This window comes from Protopterus annectens, chromosome 3.part1, assembly GCF_019279795.1.
Source record: "Protopterus annectens isolate FY-2018-M chromosome 3.part1, PAN1.0, whole genome shotgun sequence".
In the NCBI taxonomy this organism is placed as follows: domain Eukaryota; kingdom Metazoa; phylum Chordata; order Ceratodontiformes; family Protopteridae; genus Protopterus; species Protopterus annectens.
Genome location: NC_056732.1, coordinates 1,407,630,493 through 1,407,646,569, shown reverse-complemented (window position 1 = coordinate 1,407,646,569; position 16,077 = coordinate 1,407,630,493). Strand labels below are relative to the sequence as shown.

General features: G+C 40.2%; 1 protein-coding gene across 15 annotated transcripts in view; it reads left to right on the top strand.

The window, feature by feature from the left end:
* SCRIB (scribble planar cell polarity protein) overlaps positions 1–16,077 on the top strand; it is a 2,800,411-nt gene that overhangs the window by 1,081,023 nt on the left and 1,703,311 nt on the right. For all 15 annotated transcript variants that reach the window (XM_044067477.1, XM_044067487.1, XM_044067486.1 and 12 more), the window contains one exon: positions 1,703–1,783. In XM_044067477.1, the coding sequence (XP_043923412.1) occupies positions 1,703–1,783 (81 nt within the window). The remainder of the gene's footprint in view (positions 1–1,702; positions 1,784–16,077) is intronic.

Here is a 16,077-nt window from a genome sequence, read left to right as displayed (position 1 = left end):
CATAGTGTGGTATAGATCAAGGGTTCTTTCTTGTCATAATCCTGACTGCCTTCTTGGATCCTGATTTTTTTTATTTTTTTTTTGAAGAGCCTCTTTCATTTCACTTCTTTCTTACTGCTAAAGTGGGTACCTTCAGGAAGGCTGATATTGTTATTGGTTATTCCTGGTGTCATTCCTTTTATCATGCTTTTGAGCAAGGTGTCACTCTTTTTGTTTGTACCTTGAAGTTGAGATGCTGTTTCCATCAGCTAGAGTACCCCCCCCCTCCCCTTTCAGTGTATGGACTAGCATCTCAGTCCAACTTTGCTTCCGTTTGTCACAGTCCTCCAGTGTGTGTTCACTTCATTAGTATGCAGTCCTGGCCCCTTTTCCTTATCGTTTTCCGTATCTCTTCTAGCCCCTCATTTCATATAACAAAGTATTCTACATATTACCCTATTTCTGGCTGCACATGAAATGTCTGGCTTTTTCTGAGTATGGCAAGAAGCTAAGCTGGCTAATTTTGTTACCAAGATTTCTCTTGCCTAGCAGCTAAAGTAGCAATCATGACTTCCTTTCACTATTTTTCCCCTAGTTCTTCTCCTATTTGTCAGTAAGACACAGACTTGCAAAGGTACTTTTTGAATATTCAAGCCAGCAACTGGAACTGAAATCACAAAGTGTGAATAGGAAATGTGTACCAAGTCCAACACTCTGCTACCTTGGAGTATTCCCCCTACTCTGAGGTGCAGAGATCTCACAATTAAAGTAGTAATGGTGCGAGGGCCTCATGGGGTGAAACCTCTGCAAAAATTTTATAAATTCACTGTTTACTTTGGTTAAATCACAGTTTATTTGTGGAAGTTTTGGGACTGGATTTTGCATTTAACATATGGAGACACCTTCTAGGCTTTATGATTTGCAAGTAGTCTTGGACTATTAAGTTTTAGTCTGAGGAACTTTGGCATTTTTAGTTATGGCTACATTTCAAGTCATCATGGTGTGAAATGCAGTATTATTGCAAAGGGTGACAATGTTGTAAGCTTGTTATTTAATGAACTTCTGGTATGCATTCTGGTAATGTAAACATGTTGCTATTACACATAAAGGAAGTTGTTGAAATTAATCCACATGTACAACAGTTCTAAATGCACTGTGTATAAATGTGAGAAAGAATTACTACATTACAGACGTTCTTAGCTTAGTGTCGGGTCAAGCTGATTTGCTCATTGTTGTTCTGATCCATATTCTTCCCCTTTTTCTTAGAAAACTCATTTATGGAGTTTGAATGTTGGAAGTTTGCATTCCAGTAAAAGTGTCTTAGCCTGAGCAGCTTAGCTGTTCACCGTATGCAGAATAAGCAGGAGGTTTGAGAATAGAAGCAAGGTGATATTTGATCCTGAGCCTTTCAGTTTTCATGTCCACTGCTACATGGGATATTTTGGGCTTGTTGCCTGTTCAGGCAATGTTTCTTAGGTTGCCGGCAAACAAAGTGTACAGAATTTTTTCTTTTGAATAAGAAAAGTAATGTATGAGAAAGAGGTCATTACTTTTCTGCTAGATATTTACCTTCACAAAAATTCATCTGGATCCAACAGCCTCAGGGATTTTTAACTGTAGGGATTTTTGTAGCTGTTAAGTATTTTGAATCAGCAATGTTGTCCACTTATAAATTATAAAAACATCATTTTTCATATGTACTGAACACGATTTTTTTTTCTAGGGAATCTTTATATCCAGGATTGCTGAGGGGGGAGCAGCTCACAGAGACGCAACCCTGCAGGTTGGGGACAGGGTGATCTCAGTAAGTATGTTTGCATTTTCATCTCAGGCTACTGACTTACATAGTTTATCAGACAAACTGCCAGAAACGCACATTATGCTAGAACTCAGTGTTTTACTGTACTGCTAGCTGGCTGTTTTTTCAGGTGTAGGATTTATATCTGACTGCTCAGCAGGCTGTGCTAATTGATTTCCTCTCTCGAGTCTCCATTTCATGCCTTGGTGAATACCACGAGCTTAATTTGTCCAACTTTGGAAGGTTACTGCCTTTTCCTGTGTCTAGTTTGCCATTGATTGTAGATATATTTTTTCAGTTTATTAGAACAGGTTTCATGGCAAGTACAGTTATCCATAAACTAAAATGTTTTTGCTTTTCTATGGATTTCTGAACGTCCGTGTTTGTAATACGTAGAGGGTAGCATGTAGTGTTAAATGAATTGTTACAAGACCATGTGGTATATTAACATTTTCCTGACAGTTGTGTATTAACCCAGTAATGGCTGGGATTACCAGTGGATAGTTTGTGCAATAACCAGGTTAGTTTGATAAATGTTGTCTTGATCTATTAGGATACCTATTGAGTCAGTAAATTCTCAGTGGTTAGTAACACTTCTTTCACTGTAGACAATTTTGAGTTAACGATGATCACAATAGTTTTATGTTACACACTTAAATGCATTGAGCTCAGATAATTTCAGAATAGCAGCAAATGTCCCGAAAGTAGTGAAGGACAAAAATACTAATGAAAACACAAAAGATCAAAGTGCAATGTAAATATTTCGGTGGGAGCTGTGCTTCTGTGTGTTTTTCTTTTCATGGATACACTCACACTTGTAAATACATTTGATTTCATAGCTGCACGCATGCTGCTCTGAAACAAACTCACACAAACTGTTTAATTTGTACAGTAAAACAGATGTGCTCTCTTCAAATTACTTTCCAAGCCCACATAAGGCAGGAACAAGAAAATCCAACCTCCTGCTTACTATTCTTTTGACTGGTGCAATGTTGCTGTCACCTTTACAGCAGGCTGCGAGTTTGTTGTAATGAGAAAGCATGGACTTCCCATTCTTACACATTGAGCCAGCTTGTTTCTGAGTAGTTGAAATGGTATGATACAACTCATGGTAATGTTGTATTGGGTGGTTTGCTTTTCATTCACTTTGTAACCACTTGGAAATCTGTACATGGCAGTAATTATTCACACGATTCCTTGAACAGGGTCATTTGTGTAAGTGAAATAGTAGATTTGCATGGTTATTAAAAATAATCTACCATACATGTTTTGTGAGAGAAGATTTTTGCAATCGTGGTTATAACAAGCTCAGGGTAATGTAGTTGTTAATGTGTTCCTTTTCAACAGTAGTTTCTTTTATCTGGTTGGTTTAAACATTATTAGTATGTGCATAATGTCCTCATAATGCTGTTTCCTCACACAGTTATGCTGTAGTGGTGATCAAATTAGATAATACTGTAGAAATGTGTTTAAACAGTTACAGTTGTAAACGTAGCTTTATTTTTCTGTTTACCACAGCTGGTTATATGCCAAAAAAGTTAGTACACTAGCTTTTATCTTACAATTTCCATTCAGTCATATTTTAGTGTCCAAAATGTTAACTTGAAAACCAGCGGTTTCATGGTTAATCTGTTTTTTTGTTTACTGTGTATGCTTATGTGGAGTCTTAATAACCCTGATCTCTGTGCATGGACTATGTTGGGTAGTGATGTTTGACATCAACTGCTAACAGATGATACTGTAAAGTCAGATGTGTGGCCATACCTACAAAAAGCTATATTACCACAGAATTGGTCTGTGTATGCATTGTACTGTTGTATGGTGTAACTTTTTATAGAGATGTTACCTTTTACAATGTTTGTACTTGTAAGAGAGTTTTATAGTGATGACATCAGGTTACGTAGATTTTAGAGCTGTGGCTGCTGTAGATGTCAAGGACTGCTTTGATAGTATCCCTGTCAGTGGTATTACAGAGTATCGCTTTTTTGTTTTCCTTTATTCTTACCTAATGTACTGCCTCTGGGATGTTTTCCACATTTCTTTTTCATTTACTAACACTGTTTCCTTTTCCTAGCACCACACTGATTGATGTCAGAATTTATCTCATTTTTCTTTTTCTATTACATGATACTAAAAACTAATCAGTCTTAACTATTCCGTGCCTGATAACACAGGTGGTGATGGTGCGGTGGTGGTTCTTTCTACCTAGTCCTTGTGGTAACAGCATGGGTTACCAGCGCAGTAGCCTGACGGTAAGAGCTGATACTGTTTTGTTCAGTGCTGGCTTTTGTCTGCTCTATACCAACTTTATTGGCCATATGAAAGATTGCAGCATTGTGTTCATTAGCTTTAAGAAACCACAGGTCATGACCCCTGTTAAAAATAATGCAGTTCAGCAGAGAGTGTGACTTTTCTGCAGCTGCTTACTTCATGTTACTGGTCATTCAGGAAAGAATTTGTTTCATTAAATTTGTTTTGCAGCATTCTAATTTTAAAATTTATGTAGAATATTGTGTTCATTATATTACAAGTTATGTCTTAATTCATGGACTTTTGAGAAAGCTGCTTATATTAGAACTTGGTTCCCCATCTTGCAAACTTAAAGGATGATATGATTTTGTTTTGCATCCTGGGTTCTTATGGATAGACCTGTGGTTCCATAAAGCAGAACTCTTCTGCACCTTCGTTAACACATTTGAACAGTTAAAATACGCAATATTATTTTTTTTTTAATAGGCAAGGGAGGGTTACTAACAGTCATATTTGTAGTATACATGCAAGTTTGACACTCCTTAGTCTTTAAGAGGAAAGTACACTCCAGTTCTGTAGTAATAGTGATCAGATTCTGTACTGAATTTTCCAAGAAACACTTGCATATTGATGTCTTTTATGTTTGAGGGGCAGTATATCCCCCTCTTGCTGCCTGCTGCAGTTATTAGCTTACTTTGTGCTTCTGAGGTTACTGTTTACAATAAATTTAGGTGCTGTTTATTTGTCCCATATTAAAATTTTTTGCTTCGTTTTTTTTTATCTGTAGAATATATTTTGCAGTGAACATGAATTTGATATTATACTTTCTTCTTTAACCTTAGTCGTCCTGTAGGCACATGCGACTAATTTGTGAAAGCTTCTTATGATAGTTAGTTTAGAGGCTTAAGGTTGTGAGCTGTACTTCCTGTGGTACAGGGTTTGAATCCCTCAGCCCTCATTTGCATACTTTGACCATGAGCAAGTAACTTAATGAGACATTGCTCCCAGTCCCAGGTCACTCCTAAAAAGGGATTGTGTGTCCAGTGGATCTACCTGGTTAAATGAGTATCATTTTATTATTATTATTGTTGTTATTAAAGGAACTTTGTGATGTTGAGCTGTTAATGCAGCAGCTCAGTCATACGTGGCAGTGTACAGAGACAGAATGCAGCCTCAGACTGGGCGAAGGAGACTGAGCTGTGTAATAGCGGTATGTTAAATAGTTAAACTTTGAATAGTAACACAACTAGGTGCTTTGAGACTTGGAATGTCCATCTTCTTCATCTTGAGTACCAAGGACAGCAGGATGTAGATCAGCATCTGATATTTCCCAGGGAGTCTAGCCCCTCTGTTTTTACCGTCAATGCTGTGGTTAATGCCCTTCTCCATACCTCTTTTACTGTGTGCAAGATGCACTTGCATCTGTAAACATCCCCAGAGTTTTTATTTTTAGTCTATATTGAATATATTTTTAGTGTCTTTTCTGGCAGCATACATATATTTCATTTCATTTAGACTATTCTTGTGGTTGCTGCTTGACCACTGAATGTTCTATCTAAAGGTTAGTATTTGCAAGTTTTGTTTGTTGGGGCTCCTTGGCATTTTACATCTTATTCTAATATTACCTTTGTGCTGCGCACCTGCCATAGTTTTACTGGTGTCCTGTTTAGCATGAATAGTTGAAAAAAGGGAGGCCTGTTAGTTACAAAATTTCTTTCTCATGTTTTTTTTTTCTTAGTTATAAAATTTATTTTCTGTACAGTTTTTTATCTTGAGACCTGGAATGCATCTTTGCTAAGGAGATGTGCAAATGTCTTAATTTGAACCATCTGTTTTTAATGTGCTTTCTCTTGGGCATGAATGTTTTAATAAAGTTGAGCCAATTCTTCACAAGATTTTCCCCCTCACCAGCCCTGTTCAGGTTTCAGTGCGGGTTGAGGTCATCAATTTGTCCAGCTTGCAGACATTCTTTCACCTGCCTATTTCTTTTTTTGTAGAATAGCCCTGGTTCAGTCTACTGTACAACTTGACAAAAGAGAAACATAAAGTGTTGCCTTTCTAAGTGGGCCTGTTGACACAAAACAGGTTGGCCCTACCACCCCTCAGCCCAATCACACTAAGGCGTGGCTGTATTTTTCCATCTGTAGCCAGTTTCTTTCTTTTTTTTTTTTTTTTCCTCACAAGGTTTTGTTTTACAGTGTTGTATTGTTGGTCCTCTTACAGCCTATTCTTTATGGTCTTAAACAGTGCAGGTGGATTGCATGTACCTCAAGTGCCATTTTGGGAACTGACCTTTTTTAAATAGAAAAAGATATTAAACAGGAACATTGTTTCACTCCGCCCTTGATACAAGAGAACAATAGTATGGTTCTTGTCATAAATTATAGTAATTTCTGTTTTCTGGCATGAGGCTTTATTTTAGTTAACTATTCTCTTGGAAATAACTTGGGGAAAATGTAATGACTTGGTTTTCCACCAACATGAGCATTTGCTTTACCATCTTTAGCTGCACAGTACATTTGTACTTTGGTGAATTTGTCTGCCATTATTTTTCTGTATTCTCTAACCTCTCCATCATAGCTAAATGACTTGACTCCCTTGTAACAATATTTCCCTTCTCGGTATTCTTATTAGTTTGTGAGCTTTTATTTGTTGAGTCTTGGAGGTATTTTATGTTAGCAGTAATTCATGGGCAAAGAAGGTCACGGTAGTAAATATTTCATAGTCTGCACTACTTGTGAGTGTTCTGTAGATGTGTAAATAGCCTTTTACTCAGCAACTGTTATGGTCATTCCAATTTGTTTGTTGATCAAGTATTAGTTTAGCTTCTTTTACTTGGCCTGCCTTAGCTCCAACTTAGAGATCTGGAAAAGGGTCCTATTTTAATAGCATTCTGGGTAAAAAGGGAGGGGCCAGGTAGCCCAGGAAAGTTTAAAATGCTTTGCCAAGGTGATGAAAGTGGAAGTGCTGGTCTGGATCTATCAGTATGATAAGTATGTAACTTTGGTTTCTGTTTACTAATGCTTTAAGTATTAGAACCATTTAATGCCTTGCCCACATGTTGCTGTACCAAGCTGGTCTAGTAATGTAGATGGGGATATGGTAGAGATTATATGGTACTTTAAAATGGAGACTGTGGAAGTGAAAATTGTAGCAAAAGTAGGCAAAGACGATACTAATTTGAGTACCATTGCACAGATGCCTGTACCATTGCTGCTGTCTTGTCACATTGGCCAGTGGTTGTATGGCTGTAAATACAGTCCCTGCCAGCGGACATCAAGGGATACATTCTCAGTGCTACCTTTAACTTATTTCTGTTATTTTGTCATTCTACCAAGAAGTCTTTAAAGCATTAGAATAAAAGGGAAAGGTTTGTGAACAATGAAACAGCTGTGTGACTCACCAGTTCCTAAGTAGAGTAGGGACTTTTATGAAGCAGTAGTTGTTTTTCAGAAAACAGCCCAATTCTGAACAGTTTTAACAGAAAATGGCTTCTATGAAAGACTAATGGAAAGATGGTAGAGGCGGGTTTAATAGCAGTCAGTATTGGCTATTTACCTGTTCAGAAATTGGAGGTTATGACCATAGGTGTTTCATGATGCAGAATGGAGTTAAGGACCTTCCACCCTTTAAGTGAATGTATCATCTTGTGAACTCATTTCTATACCAGTTCCTTCTTTCCATTGCCAGAGAAAAATAGTCCCCCTAAGAAGAAGGTTTCAGGTTCTCCCAGTATGCACTTGGACTGGAGGAGACTGAGAGTCTTTTGGGTAGCCTGCTTAACAAGGTGAGCGACAGGACATCATGTCATTGCATACACCATTCCACCTGCTAGGGATTCTGAACTATTTTGTGTACATTACATGAAGATTCCTGATGCTGTGTCCTGTATCTCTCCATAGGAGCCCTCACTTCCTTGGAACTACTAGTGTGTACTGCAAGATTCTCTCCCTGAGAAGTCAAGAAGCCCATTTGGCACTAGATTATATTGGGGGGTAGCCTAGTAAGGTGTAGTTGGGGGATCTAGGGTTTGCAGACATGGCAGCCAGTAGAACAGTCAGAAACCTGAAAGGGTTTGGTAGGAAGATGCATGTAAAAAATAAGCTGAAGTTGCATACCATACTCCCCATTATGATAGCAGAAGCCCTTCTGGACATAGAGCTTCCTTACATTCACAATCTCATATACAAGGCATATTGGATATTCCTCAGATTCCTGGCTAGTTCCCAGCATTTCCAATTCAGCCTAATACTCTTTGGTCTCTCCTCTGCTCCATAGTATTCAGTAAGTATTAATCTCCAGCATTTCCTCATCTTGGGCTCAAAGGCATCATTCTCATTTACTTATATCTAGTTGATTGCCTGATTCAGGCCTTTTCCCAGGTTGAGTTAGTTGAGCCACAAGCTGCAAAGCTTCCTGCTCATCCAATCAGGGTGTCTCCATAAACAGCTAAACATGGATCCTGTACCCTTCTCCCATGCAGACATTTCTGGGACAGTCTTTTTGAAAACAAAAATATTTATCTTTATTAAATCAGCACATGTTTAAATCAGTAATGTGGATGTTCTTCATGTTTCACTGTTGCAGTCATCACATTTGGGTTATCTGCGTGCAGGTAGCCCTCAACTGGCCTGAATACCAGAGTCTTGGATTCCTGCATCGGATGTTCTCTCTTCTTCCATGACATCAGGTCGTCAGGGGTATAAAACATGCAGCCGACGCCATTACATCAGTCCTTCTTGCTGTGCGGTGCCCGAAGTTGAAGCAGTTGGCAAGTGCCAGTCAGCCGACTCCTGAAATTTTCGTTTTCGAGTTTCAGAACCAAAGTCTTCAAAAAAAGATAAGTACCCCATTGGGGATCTTTTTTCTTGCCCCAACCGATGTCCGTAAAAGTCAACAATTGTCTTACTTGTGGAAAGCAAACACCTCATAAAGATTTTCATTCGTACTGCATTCCCTGCTTAGGCCCAGACCACGATGTCTCTCTCTGTCGGTTTTGTGCCTTGTTCAACCCCCGAACTATTAGTCTTTGGGCTATATTTGCAGCAAATTATTTTGTTACTCTGTATCCGTACTCTGAAATGGCTTTGGTAAGCCATCCGACTGCTGATCTTTTGAAAAAACGTAAGGATAAAGACAGAGACAGACTGCATAGGTCAAAAACTGCCAACGATGCTTCCGTTAAGCTAGTCGCCAGTCCGCCGGTACTCATTGAGGCGCTTTCGCACCCCCTGATACCCGCTACTTTAGATTCACAGGGCTCTACTGAGACCCATTTGGAGTCCGGTATGCTGCGAGATGCGTCTTCGACTATGGAACCTGCGGATGTCTCTACCTTGGATGGGTCCAGAGCCGCTGTGCAGGCACCGGCTTCTGAGGGTGTATTCAGGCCTACAGACTTGCATTTTTAACCGACGCCATCTTCTTCATCCAGGCCTAAAACTTGCACCACGCCTAGAAAACCGATGTCCAAACCGCATCTTCAGGCCCATATGCCTAAAAAACAAATGCTTAGAATGGCTGAATACCTTATTACCTTAATTAGGGGAAGCCAGCCTTCTCCCTCTAAGAGATCTAGAACTGATTTTCCTTCTGATCAGGAATCTGATATTTCTGTTTCTTCTGATTACCAGGATATGCCCTTATCTACCTATGGGGATTCTGATGCAGAGGATTCCATTTCCTCTGCTTCCTCTCAGAGGATTTTTTTTTGATGAAACCTTGCACACTCTTAGGGAGCATTTCCACTGGGAAGGCCAGAATAACTCTGACTCCAAAAAGCGGCTTAGGGAATTCTTACTCCTTCCTCAACACAGGCCTTTAGCTATCCCTCCTGTTCTGGACATTGTAGATGCTTTCTTGGAATCTAGCCTTTCCCCACACACTTTACCTCCAGCTTCCAGAAAACCTGACTGGTATTAGAGTACCTGATTCTCACAAGTTCCTCTTCAAGAATCCTACTGTGGATCCAGAGACCATTTCCCAAAGACCAAAGGGCATTAAGGCTACTGCTGCCAAAAATCCTTCCCCTTCTGATAGGGATTCTAGAGCCTTGGGCGTATGGGGTAAGAAGGTATACACTTCTGCTACTTTGGCCATTAGGGCTTTGAATTGCCAGTTTCATATGTTAAAGTACCAGCAGCATATTATGGGACTACTTAAACAGAAAATGATGTTGATTCCTGACTGTGCTGAACACACAGAATTACAGGATTTAATGCATTCTGCAGAACAAGTTAGTAAACATACTTTGCAATGTGGTTTTGACTCTTTAGAAGCATCTTGCAGGGCTGCTGTCAGTGTGTCTGTACTTAAAAGGCATGCTTGGCTTAAGGAGCAAAACTTGCCAGATCATGTTAAAGCTAAATTACTGGATGCTCCCTTAAACCAAGACTGCCTGTTTGGCAACAAAGCAGAAGTCGTCCTCAAAAAGATGGAGGAAAAAGCTAAATCTATGCAAACTGTTAAAGATTTCCTGCAAGTACAGTCTCCCAGATTTAGTAGGCATTGGCTTTCAAAGAATTGGTCCTTTCCAGTCTCTTCCAGGCATTCCCAGTCCAAACCCAGGAACAGCAGACCACCTAGGTTACAGTCTCAGGCTACACACAGGCCTAAGCAGTGGGGGGCTCCCACTTCCAAAGCAGGGAGTAGTAAGGCACCCCCTTACGGAAAAATGGCACAATGACTTAACCTTAACCCTTCCAAGCCCTGCTCAACTGCCTGCTCCCTTAGGAGGAAAGCTCGCCCTGCATGCAAAAACTGGGAACTCATTACCCAGGACAAATGGGTTTTGAATATAGTTTCCCAAGGATACAAATTCCACTTCCACACCCTACCAACCTTAAACGGTTGGCCAGAGCTACCCCCAAATTAGTGGGCAGAGGCCCAACAGAAGGTTCTCTCTCTTCTAAGTATCAGGGCTATTCAACCTGTCCCAGCAGAAGAAAAGGGGACAATGTTTTTATTCAAGACTTTTCCTGGTACCCAGAAAAGACAGCTCCTGGCGTTTAATCCTGGACCTATCTATTCTAAACTCCTTTTTGGTTATCTCAAAATTCTAACACTTCAACAACTTCTTCCTGTGCAAGGCAAAGATGCCTGGTTGGCAACCTTAGACTTAAAGGAAGCTTACCTGCACATTCCAATAAGGGAATCTTACAGGAAGTACCTACTCTTCAGGGCAGGCTCCATGCACTATCAGTTCTCAGCACTTTCCTTTGGCTTATCTACTGCGCACAGGGTATTCACAAATTGTCTAGCTCCAGGCATTGCATTTTGCAGGCAGAGAAAAATTAAAATATACCCATACTTGGACGATTGTCTGATTCAGGCAGAAAGCCAGGACTTGCTATTAAAACATCTGGCATTCGTAAAGAAACTTCTGACTTCTCTGGGGTACACCATAAACGAAAAGAAATCTCACCTAGTACCCTGCCAACAGATTGTATTCCTGGGAGCAAGCTTGAACACAACTTCCCAGATGGCTTTCCTCACTCCAGAGAAACAAGTTTACTTGACAACCTACTTCAAACTATTGGCCACAACGACCCAGCTATCTGCAAGGAAAAGTCTGCAAGCCCCCAGGGTTCATGGCCTCTTGCATTCTACTAATTCCATATGCAAGACTGCATATGAGGAAACTACAGTGGTATCTAAAAAGCCTATGGTGTCAACATTCTCAGGACCTGGAATCAATGATTCCCATCATTCCTTCTATAAAGATTTGGTGGGCAGAGGCCTGCTACCACAACAAGGTGCTCCCTTTCACTCTACCCCCTGCCGCCCAAACCCTAACAGACGCATCAGACTATGCATGGGGGGCTCACTTGGCAGGGCAGTGCATTCAGGGCAAATGGAACCCTAGACAGATGCAACTGCATATCAACCAAAAAGAAATGTTAGCTGTACAGAATTCCCTGACAGCCTTCAAAGACTGCATTCTTCCAGGACAATTATTAGTAAAGACAGGCAACACCACAGTTATGTGGTACATAAACAAGCAGGGGGGAACCCACTCGTACCCTCTCTGCAGACTAGCCATGGTTCTGTGGAACATAGCCTTGAGCTACCAAGTGCACCTGCAAGCTCAATTTCTGCCAGGCATGCTAAATTCACTGGCATACCTAAGCAGAAATCTCTTAGACCCACACAAATGGAAACTGGAACCAAAAATATTCAACCTCTTGAGGAACAAATGGGGGACTCCAGAGGTAGACCTGTTTGCCTCCCATCAGAACTACCAATTGGACAAATTCTGCACAAGGACTTCCCACAGTCAAGCCTGGAAAGTGGATGCCTTGTCCTTTACCTGGGAAAGCCTCTCAGTTTATGCCTTCCCCCTCTGCCTCTCCTGTTGAAGGTTCTGCAAAAGATCAAACAGGACAAACCACGGACAATACTGATTGCACCAGACTGGCCACGCCAGCACTGGTACCCCCTCTTGCGCAGTATGACACTACTGGAACCATGACACCTGCCTCAGACCCCTTCCCTGCTGTCCCAGCAGGCGGGCCAGATTCTGCACCCTCAGCTTCAAACCCTGAACCTTGCAGCCTGGCTAATTCCTTGAGCTGTCCAATCGCATCCCTCAGTAAGCAGATGCTAAATGTCATTCTGGAGGCAAGCGGACCTAGTACTAGAAAATCCTATGCTGACAAGTGGAAAAGATACCGGTCCTGGAGCCAGACTCGGGGAATGGACAAAACGGTGCCCAGCTTACCTCATATTCTTCAGTACTTAACAGAAATGCTCCACAAGGTTCTCTCCTCCTCGTCAGTTAAAATTCATGCCTCTGCCATTTCAGCACATTATAATACTGAGCCACCCCTCTTTTCTCACCCCCTGCTTAAGCAATTCCTTAGAGGGGCCAAAATTTTAAGACCCCCCAGGAGAGCACCCTACTCCAGCCCTGGGACCTTAACTTTGTATTGGAAAAGCTCACTCTCCCTCCCTTTGAGCCAGCTGCAACTGCAGAGTTGAAATTCCTTTCTTGGAAAACAGCCTTCCTTCTAGCCATCACTTCAGCAAGAAGAGTGTCTGAATTACTGGCCCTTATGGCAGTGGAACCCTTCATTATCTTCCATGCAGACAGGGTTTCCCTCAGGATCAAGTCTTCCTTTATGCCCAAGGAAGTAGCTAGTGTGGCCCTAAATCAGTCCTTTCATTTGCCTACTTTTTTCCCTAATCCACAAAACAAAGGAGAATGAATACTGCACTCTCTGGATGTGCATAGACAACTTAGATTTTATTTGGACAAGACTAAGCCTCTCAAAATTTGAACAGCTGCTAGTTGGCTTTGCTGCAGGGGCAGAGGGGAAGTCCATTTCAAAGCAAACCATTTCTAAATGGGTAGCCCATTGCATTAATTTCTGCTATTGCACCATGGAAAACCTACCCCACAGGGGACATTTCACCAGGGCTGCATCTATCTATACAGCCTTTCTCAGAGAAGTCCCTACCAGGGACATCCTAGAAGCTGCTACCTGGAGCTCTGTATATACCTTCACCAAGCATTACCACATGCTTATTTTTTCTAAATCCAGAGCTGGTTTTGCCACTGCAGTCTTGCAGGGCTTAATAGCTGGCCCTAATGCACTCTTAACTTCCTCCTCCCTTCCTTAGCTTTGGGAATCAACCCCAATCTAATGACTGCAACAGTGAAACACGAAGAACATACTACAGTTATGTACACTTACCATAAATGTATATGTTTGAGTGTATTCACTGTTGCAGTCCTGGTTACCCTCCCTCCCGCCCCCTGACTTTTCTTGGCTCTACCCTTCCTTCTTTTTTGGTGCATTTAAGCTTTCTGGTGTATTGCTTTTTGATGGAGGTGTACCATAACATATAATTGCTTCCCATTGTGGGGGCACCTGACATCTGGGGCAAGAAAAACTGATGTAATGGCGTTGACTGTATGTTTTATACCCCCTGACGACCTGACGTCATGGAAGAAGAGACAGCATCCGACGCAGGAATCCAAGACTCTGGTATTCATGCCGGCTGAGGGCTACCTGCAGGCAGATAACCCAAATGTGATGACTGCAACAGTGAATACACTCGAACATCTACATTTATGGTAAGTGTATGCAACTGTACTTAATACATTCATTAAATACCCCAGTTAAATTCAAAAGAAAATAGAGATAAAGAAACTGTAATAAGTTTCCATTGTTCTTGCCATGCCTTGTACTTGGTGTTTTCTTTTTAACATTTTTTTCTCTGTTCAACATTACCTAAATTGCTCATTTCCTGCCTTCCATTAAACCTCATTCCATCTCCAGGACGTTATTCTGTATAGATTGTTTTCACAAATCCCATTTATTTCAGTGAAATTTATACGTTCCTCTTTTTAAACATCCCACCTGCAGTTCTTTCCAAGAACTCCCTTTATGTTGGGAATCGATTTCTATTTTCTATAAATTGCTTTTTTGGCAGTCAGTAAAATTAAGTTTTAGGAAGGCCTTTGTATGTCTAGACAATTTAGATCCTATATCCCAGCAGAAAGGAAGCATCTGCTTAGTTACAACCATTTTGTTTATCCAAACATTTATTTCAAAGTACTCTGTAGGGAATTTTATAAACCACCTAATTCATTACTTTCCTAAAGCATTCTCAGTTCTCTCTCTTGCCCATCTCAACTCCAGGATTTATTACCCACCTATGAGTTTCTACTACTAAATTCACATCTTCCATACCAATTATTTTCATAAATTTCTTCAGAAATCCACCCTATTTTGTTACATTTTCCCTTCTAGGCCCCAGATACACCCTCAGTGTTGCAAATTGAATTTCACTCCCCAGCTACAATAATATTCCCTTCTGAAAGCTAATTATTTCTCCCAAAGTTTAAGCACCATAACAGTTTTAGGTGGAATATAAATACATGACAGCATAATCATCATCCCTTGCCAGTAGCCCTTTCTACCAAAAATCTACCGTTGATATCTCCCATCCCCCTTGTATCACTATTGCAGCTCATCTAGCAATTAATACAAGTACTCCTCTCTTCCTTTGTCCCTGATGTTCTGCTAAATACCCATTCTGAAATCCTTTATCAAATTCACATGCTTGGTTCTTTCTAAATGTCTCATGTAGCATTACTATTTGCTCTCTGCATTTCTTAATCTAGTTAAATATTATTTCTTTTTTTGTCAATACCTTTAATACCATTCATATTCCAGAGTAACTTGGAAGGTTTTGCCATTATCATATGATAAGAAGTCGTCATTCTTGCATGTTATATGTGACAGCTTTTTAAAATATCCATTTCTAACTTTTGTGATACATGCACCCAGTAATGGTTGGCAGGTTGATCCCTTTATACAGTTTTTCCATAACATTGGAACATGTCACATTTTACAAGACTTTTCGTTTTATTGAAAACCCTCAAAAAAAAAAAAAAAAAAAAGTCCCTAGAACACCCAAAAACTGTTAACATAATACAAACGCACAAAGCTCTGTACATCTTCCAATAATGAAGTTTAACCCTCTTCATGGGAACAATTGTCCCAAATAGACAGCTGCAAACACAGGCCTTAACTAAAGTTGATGTTGTCCATGCCAAGATGCATGTTATTGACTGTGCTTCTACTTACACCAATTGAAGACTGTTCTTTTTATCTTTATTCCCCTCCCAGATTTGAAAAACAACTTGCATGCTTTCAGAAAACATTAACTTTTAGCCTTGAAAAAAACATGGTTTAGCTCTTTTGTTGCCCTATAAATCATCTTGTCTCCATAGACACACGAGAAAAAATGTAGTCCCCATTTGCAGGCTTCAAAAGATAAGCTGAAATATTTATTTTCTAAAGGAAAACTTTCCATTATATTCAGTATTCTGTTATTTACTCATTTCCACTTAAAATTTATTAGATTAAGCCAAGGGTCTCAATCCAGACATTCACTCATGCAAAAGTAAGAGAAAACATATCTGATCTACATATATTATGATCAGTGTACTTTTGCACCACTTTCTCCACCTCAACATCCCAAGATTGCAGCCTATTCACTTAAATGTGCTTTTTTCAAGTCTTTTTTTTTCTATTTTG